This window comes from Salvelinus namaycush, chromosome 9 (genome assembly GCF_016432855.1).
Source record: "Salvelinus namaycush isolate Seneca chromosome 9, SaNama_1.0, whole genome shotgun sequence".
Classification (NCBI taxonomy): Eukaryota; Metazoa; Chordata; class Actinopteri; order Salmoniformes; family Salmonidae; genus Salvelinus; species Salvelinus namaycush.
This window is the reverse complement of record NC_052315.1, coordinates 22,806,072-22,825,685: the sequence shown is the minus strand read 5'-3', so window position 1 is coordinate 22,825,685 and position 19,614 is coordinate 22,806,072. Positions and strand designations below refer to the sequence as shown.

Sequence of the window (19,614 nt, the reverse complement as noted above, 5' to 3'; positions counted from 1 at the left end):
CAGTAGCAGGAAGTGGGAGACTAGTCAGGATTGAGGGAAAGATGAACGGAGCAAAGTACAGAGAGATCCTTGATGAAAACCTGCTTCTGAGCGCTCAGGACCTCAGACTGGGGCAAAGGTTCACCTTCCAACAGGACAACAACCCTAAGCACATAGTCAAGACAACACAGGAGTGGCTTCGACAAGTATCTGAATGTCCTTGAGTGGCCCAGCCAGAGCCCGGACATGAACCCGATCGAACATCTCTGGAGAGACCTAAACATTTCTGTGCAGCGACACTCCCCATCCAACCTGACAGAGCTTGAGAGGATCTACAGAGAAGAATGCGAGAAACTCCCCAAATACAGGCATGCCAACCTTGTAGTATCATACCCACGAAGACTCGAGGCTGTAATTGCTGCCAAAGGTGCTTCAACAAAGTACTGAGTAAAGGGTCTGAATACTTATGTAAATGTGATATTTCAGTAATTTATTTTGTTTGTTCCAAAAATGTAAAAAAACCTGCTGTTGCTTTGTAATTATGGGGTATTATGTGTAGATTGAGGGGGAAAAACTATTGAATCCATTTTAGAATAAGGTTGTAATGTAACAAAATGTGGAAGAGGTCAAGGGATCTGAATACTTTCCGAATGCACTGTACATCTCAATATTGTTTGTTATTAAGGCTTGTGGTGATCGTAATTGTATATAGTCATTTTTTTTACCTATTACAACTAAATAATGCAAGAGGACAACAGAATGTTCAGCTTCTTCGAAGACTGTTAAATTAATGTTGTTTGATGATGGCATAGCTTCAAATAGCTGATACAGTGTGACCCTTTACTGCTTCATCCACTTTTTGTGATGATTCGTCATTCACTTTCCGGTGACAAAGGGTTGCTAGAGATCATTTGCAAGCACTGTGGTGGCACTGCATTTAATCTTATCTTCATCGCCTCATGTTTACAGTCCCCTGCCTTTCAAAAAGGAAGTGACAAGGAAGTAGAATATAAAGATGATAGATATTGTAGTGCTTGGCAGGCTATGGGCGTGTATGGAAATTGGACATCGTAATGGCATTCTCTTCTAGGAAATATTAATATAACTCTGGAAGTTCCATCATACATCTTCGACAGTATTTATATGAGGAGATGCAACCCTTATGGACTCAGACTACAAAGGAACCAAAACAAAGACAGGTCAAAAGCCAGACTTGGCACATCTCAAATCATCATGAAGACTACCTGCTTGGCTCTTGGGTTATTGCTGCTGACAGTATCCCAGTCCTATGCTATCCGTAAGTTCATTTAGTTTTCATGAGGATTGTAACCAATGTGTGCTTATATTCCCTTTTATAACTTGGCTAGGTGACTCCTTTCATGATTTTGATTATATACCTGTAAAGAGCTTGTCATACTTATCTTGGGTCGGTTGCCTTATGTCTTATGCTAGGAAATAGTAATCAAAGGATGTTCTAATTGACATCTTATTCCCCCACAGCTCTTGGACTGGAGTCATCACCTGACAGTTGCTGTTTCAGCTTCTCCATAATGAGAGTGCCCCCCAAGAAGATCGACTCCATCCAGAAGAATCACAGTGGATGCCCCCGACCAGCATTTGTGTAAGTGTTTGTTCCTCTTCCTCTGATGCCACAGTCCAAAAGGACAACTGCTTAGTTTGAGGCCCTAGCATTGTCTCAGTTATGGAAGACAGAAGAACTGGTGACTTTCACTGACTTGCAACAATCATACAAGCAACAGAACCCGCCTGATATTTCTCCTTTGTACCATTATCCCTCTACGACAGGGTCAAAACTGTTGAGGGCAGAGTGATTTGCTTCCAGTCAAGTGTGCCGTGGGTACAGAAAGCCTTCAACCGGGTCAAGCAGCCAGCAGCTGTGGCCACAAGTAGCGGCATTGAGGGTTCCAGTCATCCTTGATAGCCTCCTCATCATGACTCAAACCTCACAAGACTATTCCGTCATCAACATGCAAGCAATGCATTCTAAGTGACATGTTTATCACTTAGAATGCAGCAATTACTATTTTGCAACATATGGAATTGGGAAAGGAGTGTTAGGATATACACACATGTTTCTGTGTATGTAAATACTTTATGTGAGAATCCACTGCTTAAATAAAACGAGAACATTTGACTTAAACATAAGTCTCATCTTTAATATAATAATGTACAGTTAGAGAACAGATGATAAAAGGAAGAACCGAATAAAGTTGAAAACAGTGTACATATAAAAATAAAAAAAATAAAAATCCTAACTACCTTTTATGGGGTTTCTAGGATAAGGGATTGGTTAAAGTACTATTTAGAAAACGTTTGTTTCAGAACTTTGCTCAACTGAGCCTTTTACTGACCAGTATAGGTTGGGTCAAAGGTTGTCTTCTGTTAATTCACAGGGATTTTGAGTTTGTGTTCAGTTGTGAATGATATAACAATTTAGTCATTTCCATTATGAATGTGAACCAGAGGAGAAGTACAGGGGTTAGATATTAGATGTGTGTTGTACGCGTCTGTCCCTTTTGCATGTCTTCGATGCATCTGTTAAGATTCTACAGGTTTGTAAAATCAAGACTAGGCTAAAATATTGTCTTATGAACCACTTACTGTAATGATCCTACTGGGTTTAAGAAATCTTAGTTCTCCAACCATACATTATATATTAAAATAAAACTTGACGATCCTCAGAGAGGTAAGGGTTTTGAGGTGTCACACAGTGTGGCTTAGTGTTAGTCTCACCATGTGTTTGGGACAAACCCATGCATATAGAGCTTTCAGCACAGTCTTTAGAACAGAGGACGAGTCAGGGAGAGAGAGGACAAGGGATAGATAGGGCTTTAGGTTCAGGGCTTCCACAAAATCCATCACTTCACATAATAAAACAGTCACGGTTATCATTGTTTTAGACACCCATGCAATTTGTGTAATATCATCTATATAATAGGGACATGATTATCTACTTCAGTATCCAGAATGTTGCTATGACACTGACAATGTTCCTGTTAACGTTATGTGTGTTCTATTAGTAAAAATCGGAGGCATGGTTCTGATTGCATTATCAGGCATTATCTAGGACCTCAAACACATAGTTTACAGTTATACACAGACGCGCGCGCACACACACATTTGAGATAGGTCATCCCTTTTCCTGAACCTGGCTTATTCATCTGGTCTTGGCTTTTCACTGTTATCATTCCACACAATTATTTTCCTTTTTTCTTGTACTCTCCGACCTGACTCAAACCCTTAATGACCACCTACATTGCCCCCCCCCCTGTACACACACTCCCAAGTGTGGTGTTTAACATGCACATGTACCAGGTGTTCGGGGAATTTCAGACTGTATATGATTATGTGTTTACACATGTCACAATGGAGTGTGCTTGTGAATAGTCTAAGACTTGAGCTGCCTCTGCTGGAAGAAACAGGCGAGTTAAGTGGCCAGAGCAGCATCTAGAAAACAGTCTGTAGTACACTTGTGTAAAGGATGACTATGCATGGTGCCTGCCATGTGTAAAACTCCAAAGATCAGAGGGACATCATTTCCTCCATGTCAAGAATAGGCATTGACTTTCACATGCATTCCCACATAAAAGGTTAAGGTTTTGGCAGAGACTCCAAGAGAGCGATGTGGCTGTGTGTGTGTGTGTGTGTGTGTGTGTGTGTAATTGGGGTGTGTTGTATGTACTGTATGAGAGTCAGTTAGTGATGTGTGAGGTCCATGTCTGACATGTACTGCAAGAGAAACATACATTTGGAATGTTGGTATGGAATGTCTACTATAGTACAATATGTGTGTGTGTGTGTGTGTGTGGTGTGGTTTGCGGGTTACAGATCGTGTGACAATCTAAAACGATGTAAAAACAAGTTTGTAATTTTTCATAAGGAGGAATAGGTTCAACTCTTAAAAGATTTTTCCTTTCTTTTTGTTCTTTTCCATGGTCCTGTAAAAAGAGACAAAGGGAAAGGGAGATTTCACATTTCAGCATTGCATTGAGAAATAGATAACATACTATATGTTTGTCTGAGAGAAAAAGAGCTAGGATGAGTAAATGTGTCAGCCACTTACTTAGAAGCCTCAAGTTTCTGCTGCTCCAGTATACGTTGCTGTGCCTCCCAGTTTGACTTCTCTTCCTCATGGTGGCGCTTCTTCTCCTCCAGTTCCTTATACTGAGCCTCCAAGTTCTTTTTCATCTGCTCGTGGCGTCGCTCCAGCTGAGAAGTGTGGCAAAAACTTATTAAGACACAAATACACCCCCACACGGACAAACACTCCCTCTACCTCTCCTCTCCCCATTGGTTCACACACACACACACACACACACACACACCTCAGCCTCAGAGTCCTTCAGTTTCTGTTTCTTCTCCTTGACTTTCATCTCGAACACCTGCTCCATCTCAGTCTCCATCTTCTTCATCTTCATGACATGTTCCCTCCGCTCCTCCTCCATCTGGGCCAGGGGGCTCCTACAGGTCAAAGGTGAGAGACCAGACAACAAGCATCACTAACAGTGACCAGTGATTCATGAATCACATCTAATACAGTCTTGTCAACTGTCACTTAACGACAGTGTGACAATACCTTACTTAAAGTATCAAACCAAAGGTTAATCTATGAAATAAGCTTCATAGCAAATTAATGATATTGCTATTTGTTCTCTTAACGTCATTTAGATTATTACGGTCTGAATACTATTCAACATATCAGATCTGTGGTATTTCCTCTGATGATTAGGGTCTCTCTCCTACCTGGTCATTTGGTTCTTGGTCTTGCTGGTGTCCACTCCTCCATTGCAGGTGACGGCAGCAAGCTTCCTGCTGCGGTAGTTCTCATAGTGGACATTGTTGGTCACATCCTTCAGATCTTGCATATGGGTCCTACAGGAGGGAATTGGTAATGTTATCTCAAATAACGATATCACTAATTATAACGATATCACTGTACATACTGTAAATGCTGCGGTATAAATCACTGACATGCATCCCCTGTCTCTCACCTGATCAGCATGTTCCGTAACACAGTAAAGTCACAGTGCTCCCCGTTCTCCACTGAAACAGGAAGAGAGAGAGATGTCAGAGACCTTTTGAGATGAATCTCATCACACGGCCAGCCATCATTACTGTGTCTACTGGTAGAATACACACCACTTCCAAGAGTTCCCAATAATAATTGGTGTCTAACGACATTACAAAGGGCTCTCGGATCAAACGGGACAATCTCTACTTCTGGAGCCAAAAAGCACTGGGTCACTCAGCTAGTCAAGTGTACAATCTAAAATCACAGCCTATTAGCTGATGAGACAGTTAGGTAGTCAAACACAGACAGACACAGTCAACCCACAAATTCATGAGCCATGCTCAGTCAGTCAGACTGTTCACTGAGCAGACACATTGTTTAGTTTACACACAGACAGTCAAACCTATCACTGCTTGCTAACACAGAGACAGGACATCTCACTGGACCACTGTTCAGACAGACATTCAGTAGTATACATGGAGTAAACAACAACATTCAGATAGACTACTGCCCTAAGCCATTCATTTCAGCTGATTAGATGGCCATACAGTCTCTCTGCTCAGACAAACACACGGTTAGAAGATCACATGGGATTCTGGAAAAGGATTGCAGAGACGCTGTGCTGCTGCTGAGGATGTGGATTCCTCCTCTTTCCTGATCAAAATATGGCTCCTCTCCCCAGGCCCCACCTCCTCTAGGGCTAAACCTAATATGCATCCCGCTGTCAGCTGTGGATCTCAGGAGGAGGACACCTTACCATGATGAGGTGCATGCATAGAGCCCCGTCTGCCAACCAATCCCCGGATGTCACCTACCTGAGTGACTTCTGACGGAGGGAGGGAAGGGCACACAGGAGCCCAGGTCCTGCCCAGGTGACCCCCATAACCAGTGTCTGTCCACCCTGACTGTCTACTGAACCAGGGGTTACATGAGGGGGTATGATGGCTGGCCGGGCAGGCCAGCCTCAGTGATGGGACGGGAGTGGATGAGGGTTGGGTTCACAGGGTGATAGGGACACAACAAAGCAGGGTTGTAGCTCTGATGGAAAGATACACCCTCGGCCGATTGGCTGAAAACTCCTGATGGTGCAACAACCATTCAGTCCAGCATACCTCACTGTTTTCAGTGCACTGACGTTAAAACAACCGAAATATCGCGAGCAAGAGGTCAGCTGCCCATCTGGAGTTTTAAGCCAGAGTGCTTTAGCTACGAATGTTTGTTAGGTTATGATACATGCATGGACGTTTCCATTGAATGAGCCAAGAACAGTGAAAAATGTCTTAGCTCATGACCAGGTACTTATTGTAAAATGCTCTATGCATCAATATGCAATGTATACCGAACAAAAATATGAACGCAACATGTAAAATGTTGGTCTCATGTTTCATGAGCTGAAATAAAAGATCCCAGAAATGTTTCATACACACAAAAATCTTATTTCTCTCAAATTGAACGCACAAATTTGTTTACATCCCTGTAAGTGAGAATTTCTCCTTTGCCAAGATGTTCCATCCACCTGAAAGGTGTGGCATATCAAGAAGCTGATTAAACGCCATGGTCATTACATAGGTGCACCTTGTGCTGGGGACAATAAAATGCCACTAAAATGTGCAGTTTTGTCACACAACGCCACAGATGTCTCAAGTTGAGGGAGCGTGCAATTGGCATGCTGACTGTAGGAATGTCCACCAGAGCTGTTGCCAGTGAATTCAAATGTTCATTTCTCTACCATAATCCACCTCCAACATCGTTTTAGAGAATTTGGCAGTACATCCAACCGGCCTCACACTGCAAACCACTTGTAACCACGTCAGCACAGAACCTCCACATCCGGCATCTTTTTATTTATTTTTTGTACCTTTATTTAACTACGCAAGTCAGTTAAGAACAAATTCTCATTTACAATGACGGCCTACCCCAGCCAAACCCAGACGACGCTGGGCCAATTGTGCGCTGCCCTCTATGGGACTCCCAATCACAGCCGGATATGAAACAGCCTGGATTCGAACCAGAGACTGTAGTGATGCCTCTTGCACTGAGATGCAGTGCCTTAGACCGCTGCGCCACTCGGGAGTCATCTTCACCTGCCGGATCGTCTGAGGGGGATAGGGGTGCTGAGTAGTATTTCTGTCTGTAATAAAGCCCTTGTGGAGAAGAAAACGAATTGTGATTGGCTGGGCCTGGCTCCTAAGCGCCCTACGCCCTCCCAGGCCCACCCATGACTGCTCCCCTGCCCAGTCATGTGAAATGCATAGATTAGGGCCTAATTCATTTATTTAAATTGACTGATTTCATTCTATGAACTGTAACTCAGTAAAATCTTTGAACTTGTTGCATGTTGAGTTTATGTTTTTGTTCAGTATACTAGTGTGATTGACCCCCTGTGGACACAGAGTGCAACTACAGGTATGGAGTGCCAGCAAACAGCATCATGACACCAGGATTCAGAGCAAGAGTGTGTAGCTACATACGTGAGCGAATGTTTGTAGAGCATGCATGCAAAATGTGTATACATTGACATTATGTATACAATAAGTTTGTGCAAATGCGCCTTTATCTCTTAACATGTCTATAATTGTATGAGTGTTCATGAGTGGCCAAATGATGACTAAAATAGATAAAGGTGGCTCAGAGTTTTGGAAAATGTATGACTTTTTATATTAAGATAATTAGGCACCTATAAACATAAGTTAGAGGGTGATTTTGCTTTATTCTAGGAGTAGCGTCAGCACTGAACAGCCATTCGTTTTCTCCATGACCACTGACCATCAACCTAATGTCACAGCAACATAAAGGCGAAGAGGGGAGGAAGGCCTGAGGGAGAGTAGTAGAAAAAGTGAGAGATGGTTTTGTTTACCAAAAATGCCCTCTGTCAGTCATGGAAAAGAATAGATGGAAAGGAAAAAGAGAAAAGAAAGAATGAAAAAGTGAAAGACTGATAAACGGTCAACCACAGAGCAACACTTGAAAATGAAAAAAGTCTTTTAGGGGACTAAAACAAAAGAAAATCAAGTGGAGAACAACAACGATCATCGTGGCCAATGATGAAAAAAAACCAGGGTGACAGTCTTTCTCTCTGATGTCAGTGGGTCGTACAGTACAGTGTTTACTGTCAGGGGGACCATGATATCCTATTAGATCCCTGTCCCCCTTTTCCAGAATCCCTGTAAGACACACTATCTGGTGGTGGGGGGGGGGGGGGGGGGGGGGTGGTCCTGGAAGACCATGCAGCTTCCCTACACTGGATCTCCACACTCCTGTACTCCGTCCTCAAGCATGGCACAGTGAGTGACATTAATAAAGAGCTTTCTTCAGTACAACCCTCAACAACAGCATGCCAATATCTCGTCTCATCTCAGCCAGAGAACAGAGAACCCAGGCCGGAACATGCTGAACCTACCTTCTGCCACGCCCCAGGGGTACTGACGACCTCTGACCTTCTTGCCGTTTACTTCGATCACCACATTGCTGCCAACCACTGCCAGAGGCATCTGCTCCTGCCACACAGGGACAGAGGGACCAGCGTCAGTTAATCAGTGAGCCTGTACAGTATCCACAACATATTAGATAACCAAACTGACCGGGATAAACAAGGGCAGATAGGGACTAGTGTGAACTGATACAGGTTGACTATCCGTCTCTCTCACTCTCTTTGCACACTACCTTGATCTTCCGGATGAGCTTGCTGTCCTCATCGTCCTCTGTGTCAGGAAACTCATAGATCTGAATCTTGTGTTCTTGGATTTCCTTCATGATCTGAGGATGAGTTGAAGGTAAAAATGACATGAGTTATTTCCACACACATACCGGTACACACAATGTGTTTGTGCTAACACAAATAATTACTACACACCCACACGCCCATACCTGTTTCTTGAATAGCTGGCATTCCTCAGGTGTCAGGGTGTCTGCCTTGGCGATGAGAGGGATCACGTTGACCTTGTCATGGAGACGCTTCATAAACTCAACGTCCAGGGGCTTCAGCCTAAAGGGGAATTCACGCATTGAAAAAAATCTATTCTGAGTTTGTTGTTGCACAATCATACACAGTCATTCAGTCAGACAAACACAGGCAAGCAGGGAAGGCTGATCTATGCTTTGATGTGACAGTCCTGAATAATTCTCTGCAGTTATGCCGCATTCACGCCATGTCGGAAATTCAGAACCTCAGAGTTAAAGGTAACGCAAGTTATTTGCGTAGAGCTTCATTTTGGTTGATTTTGATACCTCCCAATTGGGAAACTCAGGATCCGACTCTTCCGCCTAGGTTAGCAAGTTGGAAATGTTTGAGTTTCCGACATATCACAAACACCATAAGTAGACTTTATGCTCAAACTGATGCAGTTCATTATTTCACAGGTAGAGGGTCACCGGCATGAAAACACAGTGGGGGTACAAAGGAATCAAAGAAACAGTGACTGACTTATTTTTCTGTATTTTCTTTTTTACAGTTAGCGACCACTAATAATTATGTCATGGTGGGCTCATGAGGGATTCTCTTTGTTCTCACTCTGGCTGGTGAGGGAGTAGGTGGACAAAGGGGCTATTCTTCTGAGAGGCCTGAGAGAGTGAGTTCTGTCCAGGGACCGGAGGGAAGGCCTGGAGGGGGCAGAGCAGTAAGGGTGGGTGGGGGGGTGCTGAGTATTCCATGAATGTAGAGATACAGAGCAACAGACCAGCTGTTTACAGGTCACAAGAATAAAGGAGGCTTATGAAGTGTGGGGAGAGAGACAGACCTGACAAAGATTAAATGTCATGTTCTGAATTTGTCTCCACATTATCAGGAGCAGGGGGGTCAGAGGCAAGGGCTGACATGACCTCTGATCTCTTAATACATCACCATGTGTGGGTCTAACTGACATTTTCTCTAAGAATTTCAGGATCTTATATAATTACAGCAACCATGTGTCCCTACTCCTTATGGCTGCATATAATTACAGCAACCATGTGTCCCTACTCCTTATGGCTGCTAATAATTACAGCAACCATGTGTCCCTACTCCTTATGGCTGCATATAATTACAGCAACCATGTGTCCCTACTCCTTATGGCTGCATATAATTACAGCAACCATGTGTCCCTACTCCTTATGGCTGCATATAATTACAGCAACCATGTGTCCCTACTCCTTATGGCTGCATATAATTACAGCAACCATGTGTCCCTACTCCTTATGGCTGCTAATAATTACAGCAACCATGGTTTGTTAAAAAGCGTGAGGTTGGATAGGGTGTGCTATGATACAAATTGTGGGCCTAGCTGAGTTGCTATTGAGGCGATTTTCTAGGCTGAAACTAAAACCTCCCGTTCCCAGGGATTCTGAGCTCAGGGGCTCCTCAGCGAGCTGCTTCCTCCTGATTAGCTGGCTCAGTGATGGTGAGAACGCTCCCATCACATCTTCCACAGAGCACGCTCAGTCTAGTGGGTGTTATGCAACCTTGTGGGTCACAACGTTGGCAGCCTACATCTCTCTCTCGCTTCCCACTCACATGTGAACTCATGGCTACGCCTACACTCCAATCCACTCATGTTCACGTTCGGCCTCACACATTGGCAGGCAGAGATGCATAGATAATGACAAAGGCACACGATCAAAAGCATATAGAAGCAATAACGTCATGGCTTATAAGGCCTGTCAGTGTCAGTACTCACCCGTGGCCAGAGGGGGCAATGAAGTACAGGCAGCAGTGAACCCGGTTGTCTGGCATCAGTCTTCGGTTCACCCGGGACTCCGCATTCAGGAAGTCCTCACACTTACTGTCAATGTAGTTAATGACAGGCTGCCAGCTGAGAGGGGGATGATTAAGGACAGAGAGAGAAAATAGGAAAATGTTGTTTACTCTACATGTAGGCTCTCCTTGACTCAGAGAGCATATATTTCACACTCCTACACAACATACAAACTATGTCATTCATACATGCTCACAATTACTCCCAATACTCACTATTACTCACCAGTTACTATTATCCACTGCATCTCCGAACCCTGGTGTATCGACGATGGTGAGTGTGAGTTGGACACCCCCTTCCTTCACCAGAACCTTGGACTGCTCCACCTGTAAAACAGCAACACAGTTTCTCTAAAACAGCACTCCATAGTTCCCATGTTATTCCTCAGCGCCTCCACACACTATAGTTCATCAATAGCGTCATCACGTTGTCCCCAGGGGGGTGGTTCTGGATCAGTGGAAGCTAGGACTCAGTGATATGGTGTTGGTAGATTTTTTCTTCTCACAGTTTAGGAGACGAATATATCATTTTCTCCCTGCTGCTGTTAGTTTCAGCGGCTCTCTGTTTGGCTGCATACTTTCGTTTCACAAGGGTAGTTATTTTGGGTTGATCCCTTTGTCTCTCTAAACACATACCATTTTTTTCCTTCAAGCTGGGCATATATCAAGCACTCAAAACACTTTTGTAAGTGTTTGACTGTGTGTGTGTGTGTGTGTGTGTGTGTGTGTGTGTGTGTGTGTGTGTGTGTGTCTGCATATCTGCTTAAAAATCAACTTCAGTGAATGAAAAACAAAGGAAGAAAACCCCCAAAATACACACCCATCAGTTCAGTGAAATCTGAGTAGACAGAATGTGACCATTTGACAAACATAAGAGATTGTTAAGAGATTGATTGGAATGTAAATACTCTTCCCGTTTCTACCCCTCAGCGGCCACATCACACAGCTCACTGGCCCAAGTCTACCCCTCCACATTTACACTGTGGATCTGGCCGACCCAAACAGCTCCATTCCTAAACATTGGACACTCCTCAATGGAGAATCAAACACATCAGCAGGAACCACAGGGACCCCTGAGACACAACCAGGAATCTCAGGCCTCAACAAATGTGCAAAACAGCTTATTTCTGTCTACATTCAAAAGTGAAGTCAAACATTCGCTCACAAACACATTTTTTGGAGCAGCTTTTCGACTGCGATTCTAATTTCAGGAGATTGTGACTTACCATGGCTCAGGACCACGCACAGATCATTCAGGGGGGAGGGGCTCAAAATGAAAAAAGGGCAACACACTCACTGATCTCAAATTGTAAGCAAGCTAGTTAGTGCCTCCTAAAGACATGATTGACATCGGTAAAGAGTGGTCTATCAGCTGATCATTGATGTAAATCTGCTATTGTTTTTTTAAAATACTTTTTTTATTTAACCAGGCAAGTTTTAAGTGCTCTTACAATGACGGCCTACCCCGGACGACGCTGGGCCAATTGTGCGCCGCCCTATGGGACTCCCAATCACGGCCAGATGTGATACAGGCTGGATTCGAACCAGGTACTGTAGTGACACCCCTTTCACTGAGATGCAGTGCCTTAGACCGATGCGCCACTCGGGAGCCCCTAGTTATAGCTAGCTTTTTCTTTCTGATTGAGATTTATCTTCAGTGCTCTTAAATAACTTCATAATATGTTATTAATAATCTTCTAACTCATGATATATGGCCGGCTAGTGGCTTGTGTGGGTTATTTTAGCGTATGGTGGTTGGCTAGAGTCTAGACTAGCTGTGTTGCTGCTGCCCTGACACACACATGCAACTCCTGACTGAAGAAGGGATGAGTTGGGTCGGAGGGTCGTGGATGCAGCTGCTCCTCCCTAGGTCTCTCTGCCTCTCTCTACTGTGGGTAGGTCATCAGCCAACCAGACCCAGTACTGTTGATCATGAAAATGAAGTGTTAATAAAATGTTATGCTGCAGCTGCTGTGGCAGTACTGTTGATATTTAAACTAGGTAGCTAACACACACTCGACCGGTGACTGCATCTCAAGCCATGAGTGTTTGGATACCGGGGGCGTGCGAGCTCCATACAGGGCAGACCAACAGGCGCAACCAACCAACGGCCGGGGGGTGGCGAACTTGACGACGTCAAGGCGACTTGCCTTGGATTCAGAACGAAAGACAAAAAATGTCACCACCCACAAAGGGCACTTGGCGAGTGGTAGGGCAAAGGGGTAGGTGCTCTGAACAGGTAGACCCCGATCTGTGCACGTGCCTGCCATGGTTACTAACTCCAACACATCAGTGCTCTCAGTATGAACCCAAATATCAAGCACCACCCCTGTGTGTGTGTGTGTGCCTTTGCATATGTGTCATAAAGACAGGAGGTTATTACAGGATGCTTCAGATGGCAGTCTAGTGTTTGGTGGGAAAGTCACCACTGGGTGTTGAGTTTCATGGGAACATTCCTAACCTCCTACTGACCCCTTCAGGCACCAAGAGGAACCAGCACGCCTGAGTCCAACTTCTCCCCCTCTCCTCCTTGTCCCCATTCTAAATCGAGACCACACAAACCTCCCCAAACACCCATAACTAGCCTACACCCCTCCCTCCCCTCCCCTGGTCCTCCAGATGCAGCTTCTTCACCTGCTGGTTCTCTGGGTGCGTTGCCTCTGACCTGGCCACCGTAACCATCCAGTGGTAATTGGGTTTGTTTGCTGTGTGATCTCTGGCCTTTGGTTGTGTTGAATTTCCACATGTGTTTGGAGATGGGGGATGGTTAGAGAGGTGAGGGGGGAGGATTGAGCCCAGGGAGATTTGGAACCAGCTAGAGAGAGAATGGAGGGTTTTTGGGAGTAGTCCCAGTCCCGAAGAGAGACAAACATGGACGAGAGGTAGGTTAGGTCAGGGGTGAGAGGTCGAGGAGAGAGGGATGTGGGCTACCTGAACAGTCTTCTTGATCCGTAGGGATGGCCCTGGGTAATCCTTGGAGTACAGGTCAGTCAGGAAGAGGGAGTTGATGAGCGTGGATTTCCCCAATCCAGACTCCCCTATGGGAGGAGTTAAGGAGATCAGACATCAGCTACATTGTCAATCCATGTAATCCACCAACACCATAGCTAAAATAACATAGGTCAAACCAACATGTTTCAGCAGTTAGCCTTCATTTGCCTATGCATACACTTCAACACACTTACTAACATCATACACACCCTGTAGTGACACAGTCACAGTCTAAGGTTTGAAGGTCATCTCTGTCCCAAAGAACTGCAGCACAGGATATACAAAGCTGATTCCGTGTCTCACTGGGAAAGGTCAAAAGTGCATCTGCCAGAGAATAGGCTTGTAGTCCGAGGGAATAAAACATCTCTCCCTTTCTCTCTTCCCAATGTTCCTTCCCCTTGCTTCCCACCCCTGACATTAGAATCATTCAGCATGTTGTCGGTTTGAATATATGACCCATTAGTTTACAGATCACACACACACACACACACATCTCCCACTTACATGTTACAGTGATTAATGAGTGGGCATCTGGCAAACTGTGCTGGGGAGCGACTGCTCCGGTGCTCAGGGGGTAGGGTAAAGGGAAGGTTGCCTGGCATGCTCCAGCAGGACCAACCCACTAGCAGCTGAGCAACAGCAGCACTACCACCATGGTCCCAGCAGGGGGCACCCCACCACAAGTCAACCCATACTACTGCTCCAAGACATGTTCTTGGGGTTAAGGGGATCACTTATTGAAAATCGTAACAGCACAACATAAAACAAACTTGAGGGGAGGTTCATGGGGCCCTCTCTCTTCCATCAAGACTGCCTGATAATGACTGACTGTTTAGATGAGTGGGGTTGTATGTGTTCATCTCTGCATACAATACTACATTTACAACCAAATCCCCACAAATGATGATGACTGAATCGCGGATAATTGTCAGGTTGTTCTGAACAGTTGTGAAATCCTCAGATTCCAGTGTTTCTCTTAACCTTCACACAGACCCGCTCTTTGAGGTGCAGACTCTGGGCGGTTCCTCCACACCAAGACACTTCTCAGCTCACCGCTGGCTGACAAACAGCACTAGATTACAGAATCCCTGGCTCTTTAAACACACTGTTTAACCAGGAGGTAACAGACATACTGTCACTGCTGGGTAAATTAACATATCCCAGTCCCTGGCCCATGCTGGAGGTGGTCACCCTCCCAAACCAGAAGGGGGGTGGGACGTAAGTGCATCTCCTACATCTCTGAGGGGAATGGAGGGGGACCAGAGGGTCAGGAGTGTGCAGCTAAAGCAGAGAAGACAGAGTGCCTGCAGATGACATGCCCTGGAGCCTGATAGCAGTTACAAAGGCATTCTAATGGAAGCCAGTCACACACAGCCAGTCACCCTCCCCTCTCTGTGGCCTTGAAATCTGGTATTGGGGATCATCTGTTTCTCTCTGCCTCTCATGCATGCAGCATGGATCTATAACACCCAGATAGAGAGAGACCCTGTTCTGAGTCAGTCCTGGGACATTCATCTGCGTTTCGGGTTTAATTAGACACCGCGAAGAACAGAATTAGGATCAGAGTTCACTGGATTAGAAAAATATATATAAAAATACAGGATACTTAAATTTTTAAAAAATAAACTCTTTCAGAAATGCAATATTAACTCGATTGGAATCCTGGCATAAAAATGCAGCTGAAGAGCTTTCAACTCTGGTCACTAGCCTAGAGCCTCCTCATCCTTTGTTAGTTTGAGGGTGAGTGTGACCGCTTGCTGATGTTGGTGAGAAATGCAAATGAATAACCAAACACTGATACGTGGAGAAATAATATATCTATTATCCTTTATACAGTGGCAAGAAAAAGTATGTGAAATTGGAAATACCTGTATTTCTGCATAAATTAGTCATAAAATTTGATCTGATCATCTAGGTCACAACAATTGACAAACCAGTCTGCTTAAACTAATAACAAACAATTATACGTTTTCATGTCTTTATTGAACACACCGTGTAAAACATTCACAGTGCAGGGTGGGAAAAGTGTGTGAACCCTTGGATTTAATAATAGGTTGACCCTCCTTTGGCAGCAATAACCTCAACCAAACGTTTTCTGTAGTTGCGGATCAGACCTGCACAACGGTCAGGAGGAATTTTGGACCATTCCTCCTTACAAAACTGTTTCAGTTCAGCAATATTCTTGGGATGTTTGGTGTGAACTGCTCTTGAGGTCCTGCCACAGTATCTCAAATCAGGTTGAGGTCAGGACTCTGACTGGGCCACTCCAGAAGGCGTATCATCTTCTGTTGATTTACTTCTGTGTTTTGGGTCGTTGTCCTGTTGCGTCACCCAACTTCTGTTGAGCTTCAATTGGCGGACAGACAGCCTAACATTCTCCTGCAAAATGTCTTGATAAACTTGGGAATTCATCTTTCTGTCAATGATAGCAAGCTGTCCAGGCCCTGAGGCAGCAAAGCAGCCCTAAACCATGATGCTCCCTCCACCATACTTTACAGTTGGGATGAGGTTTTGATGTTGGTGTGCTGTGCCTTTTTTTCTCTCCACACAGTGTTGTGTTCCTTCCAAACAACTCAACTGTAGTTTCATCTGTCCACAGAATATTTTGCCAGTAGAGCTGTGGAACATCCAGGTGCACTTTTGCAAACTTCAGACTTGCAGCAATGTTTTTTTTGGACGGCAGTGGCTTCCTCCGTGTTCTCCTCCCATGAAAACCATTCTTTAGTGTTTTATGCATTGTAGACTCGTCAACAGAGATGTTAGCATGTTCCAGAGATTTATGTAAGTCTTTAGCTGACACTAGGATTCTTCTTAACCTCATTGAGCATTCTGTGCTGTGCTCTTGCAGTCATCTTTGCAGGACGGCTACTCCTAGGGAGAGTAGCAACAGTGCTGAACTTTCTCAATTTATAGACAATTTGTCTTACCGTGGACTGATGAACATCAAGGCTTTTAGAGATACTTTTGTAACACTTTCCAGCTTTATGCAAGTCAACAATTCTTAATCTTAAATCTTATGAGATCTCTTCAGGCAATGCTTCTTGTGAATAGAAAACTCACATTTTGTGAGCAAGGCAGCTCTAACCAACATCTCCAATCTCATCTTATTGATTAGACTCCAGGTTAGCTGACTCCTGACTCCAATTAGCTTTTGGAGAAGTCATTAGCCTAAGGGTTCAGAATTTAAACATTCACAGTGTAGGTTGGAAAAAGTAGGTATTCAATATAGACAAGAAAAATACAATAATTTGTGTGTTATTAGTTTAAGCACACTATGTTTGTCTATTGTTGTGACTTAGAGGAAGATCAAATCAAATTTGATGACCAATTTATGCAGAAATCCAGGAAATTCCAAAGGGTTCACATACTTTTTCTTGACTCTGTAGGCCTATTATTACCAAAAAGAACTTGAATCATTTCCGACCATCTAAAAATCAACCCCTACTTCATCTTCCCTCCACCCCCCTCATGCTGCTGTCCCAGATCAATTACACCCCCATCTCCCCAAATACTCCACCTCAGCTGTATGGAAGGGCCTCATTTAAATGGAGCATTTCCATTCAGGATTTACCATGGTGTTTTACCCAAAAGGCTCAGACTTTTCTGTTTCTATATCGCGGGCCGGCATCAGTCTCTCTCTGGGCCATGGCTCCGGCGAACCTGCTCTCAGTTGGGGCCAAAGCCAGGCCACTGGTACTTTTCAGCTTGAATTTACATAACAATGGCTAACTGTGAACTTGAACGCCTTTTCACAAAGCAACTGTTTTGATTATGCAGAGGTTGTTGATTCTGCTCACTGTCAGCCCTAGCTATGGAAACAACTTCCCTAGTATAACATAATGGTGTATACACTAGTGTAACACTGTTTCAGTGGAAAAGCAGCAACAGAGCCACAACAGCCCAGCCACAACACAGGGCACTAACCAAACATCGAATAGAACTGCTCCAAAGAGGATGCATGCCAAATTACAACCAATGTCCTCTGCAGTGTACTCCACTTATAAAGGCTTCCACAACTGTTTGGTAGAGTTCGTGCATATATTACGACGACATTTTGGACTTCGGCAAGTTTTTTTTGGGCTGTTCGGGCACACAATATCTTTTCTGGAGGCAAGTCGTAGTTCGGGGCCGAAGTCTACACCTCTTCGTCCGTGATCGGTCAACAGTAGGGATTCTTCAATAAAGTCTGTTGTCATTGAATAAGAAACGACTTGTTTCATGCACATTTTTTAAATGAAAAATACTGCACCAAACATTTTAGTTGGATGTAAAATTGCACGACTAAAATCTCCTCGGCAAAAACGTCAAAATTAATGACAGATTTATTGAGTTATCTTAGATGAATTCTGACTATTTTGAGGAAGTGTATACTGGCTATGGTGTCTCAAACAGTACTATTTTCTCATTTTTCAAGCGAGCACACTAGTTTGGTTTGCCAGATATCGGCGTTAACCTAATGCAGAGGCTGGAATGGAATAAATGGAATGGTATCAAACAAACATTTACTCCATTCCAGCCATTACAATGAGCCTGTCCTCCTATAGCGCCTCCCACCAGCCTCCCCTGACCTCATGGTAACTCATGGGGGTCAAAATCATGGTACAACAACAGTTGACATACCACATACAGTTAGTTGTGACAGCGGCTGTTCTGTGGTCCAAACTAGCTGACAGCTTTGACCAATGATAGCCTCACTCACCCCCCCGGAGGGCAAGTCCAAATGAATTAGCCTTCCTCTCAGTTAATTAAATACTGGTCCGCATGATCTCTGGAAATGCACTCTCCATAAATAGACCCTGTCCCTGACGACCCAGAGCTGCATGGATGGATGGCTGGGTGAACCCCCCCTCTCACTCCCCCCTCTTTCTTTTATTACGAGAACATTAACTGAGCAGTGTGAGGGGGACAGAGGGAGACTAAGAGTCAGGTGAAGAGAAAATGCAGATAGGGAGGGAACGGATGTAGAGTACTGAAGAACAGTAACAGCAGTTAGAGAGTGACTGATTGAAAGGGCTATGGGGACAGACATACAGATGGACACACAGGGTACATTTCCCAGGAGATTATTAACATTCCTGGCTTTTTATCTCTACTTTCTTCCTGTCAACATACTAATGGCCAACCAAAAATTACCCATGGGGCAGCAGCTGGCCCTAGACATCCTGACAGGCCCCTTTACCCAGCGCCCCTCCCGTGCCCGGCCAGACTCTTGCTCCTCACCTCGCCCCACAGAAAGGGGCTCCTGGTGCTTATAGTCGGTATGCCTGTAGCTCTTTACCACTGACAAACACAGAGCTCTCCTCCCCTAACTAACAGACATGTGGGCTTGAATCGGAGTCAAATGAGACATCTGGCCGACACACTAAAAAGAGAAGGGAGAAAGAGGGGGAAGGGAGAGGAAAGAAAGGGTAAGAGGGGGAAGGGAAGAGAGAGAATGTGAGTAGGGATGTTTCAGTGGGACTGACTTCAGTAGTGATAAACTCTATTGTTCAGGAGAAAAGGGATGGCTGCAGTAGGGTCAAAGGTCATCTCTATTGTGATAAAGATCTGCAACTCACAAGGATGGACACAGGGCACAATCTTTATAACCTCAAACTGTTAGAAATGATTAGCAAGTGTATTGGGTCCAATAGGAAATATTCTGGTAGCCTTACAGATAGATTGGCTACACTCCACTGACTAAAGACCTGATCTTAAAATAGACAATGTGAGCCAGTTTCCAGAGATTTGGGAGAGAGTGTAATGTATAAAAGTTTAACTTTGAACCTCTGAGTCTAAACAGAAACAACACTTGTGAGGTCATACAGGACATGTGCACACTCCACAGCAGCAGCGCCTCCCACACACAGTCACTCACACACCCAGCAGCAGTCCCACTGATCAC

At 44.5% G+C, this 19,614-nt stretch overlaps 2 protein-coding genes across 4 annotated transcripts in view; one reads left to right on the top strand and one right to left on the bottom strand.

The window, feature by feature from the left end:
* The first annotated feature begins 903 nt into the window (after window positions 1–903).
* LOC120053840 (C-C motif chemokine 4-like) lies at window positions 904–2,137 on the top strand. The gene is made up of 3 exons (XM_039001103.1): window positions 904–1,276; window positions 1,480–1,600; window positions 1,786–2,137. Exons 1-3 carry the CDS (start codon window positions 1,123–1,125, stop codon window positions 1,916–1,918), a joined length of 408 nt encoding a protein of 135 aa, XP_038857031.1. The 5' UTR covers window positions 904–1,122; the 3' UTR covers window positions 1,919–2,137.
* The window catches only part of LOC120053838 (septin-7-like), a 32,584-nt gene continuing 15,105 nt past the window's right edge, over window positions 2,136–19,614 (bottom strand). The window contains exons 3-13 of one of the 3 annotated variants that reach the window (XM_039001102.1): window positions 13,671–13,777; window positions 10,966–11,066; window positions 10,663–10,797; window positions 8,879–8,996; window positions 8,675–8,767; window positions 8,412–8,502; window positions 4,992–5,043; window positions 4,744–4,872; window positions 4,326–4,461; window positions 4,064–4,209; window positions 2,136–3,938 (exon numbers count right to left, since the gene is read on the bottom strand). In XM_039001102.1, coding sequence (XP_038857030.1) covers window positions 3,899–3,938; window positions 4,064–4,209; window positions 4,326–4,461; window positions 4,744–4,872; window positions 4,992–5,043; window positions 8,412–8,502; window positions 8,675–8,767; window positions 8,879–8,996; window positions 10,663–10,797; window positions 10,966–11,066; window positions 13,671–13,777 — 1,148 coding nt within the window. In that variant the 3' untranslated portion in view covers window positions 2,136–3,898. Of the gene's footprint in view, window positions 3,939–4,063; window positions 4,210–4,325; window positions 4,462–4,743; window positions 4,873–4,991; window positions 5,044–8,411; window positions 8,509–8,674; window positions 8,768–8,878; window positions 8,997–10,662; window positions 10,798–10,965; window positions 11,067–13,670; window positions 13,778–19,614 lie in introns of all 3 variants that reach the window. The other 2 variants (XM_039001100.1, XM_039001101.1) reach the window with 2 other exon arrangements.

Coding starts and splice junctions, on each gene's coding strand:
- LOC120053840 (XM_039001103.1), top strand. CDS start 1,123: ATGAGGAGATGCAACCCTTATGGACTCAGACTACAAAGGAACCAAAAC. Junction 1,277..1,479: donor ATCCCAGTCCTATGCTATCC/GTAAGTTCATTT, acceptor ATTCCCCCACAG/CTCTTGGACTGGAGTCATCA. Junction 1,601..1,785: donor TGCCCCCGACCAGCATTTGT/GTAAGTGTTTGT, acceptor CCTCTACGACAG/GGTCAAAACTGTTGAGGGCA.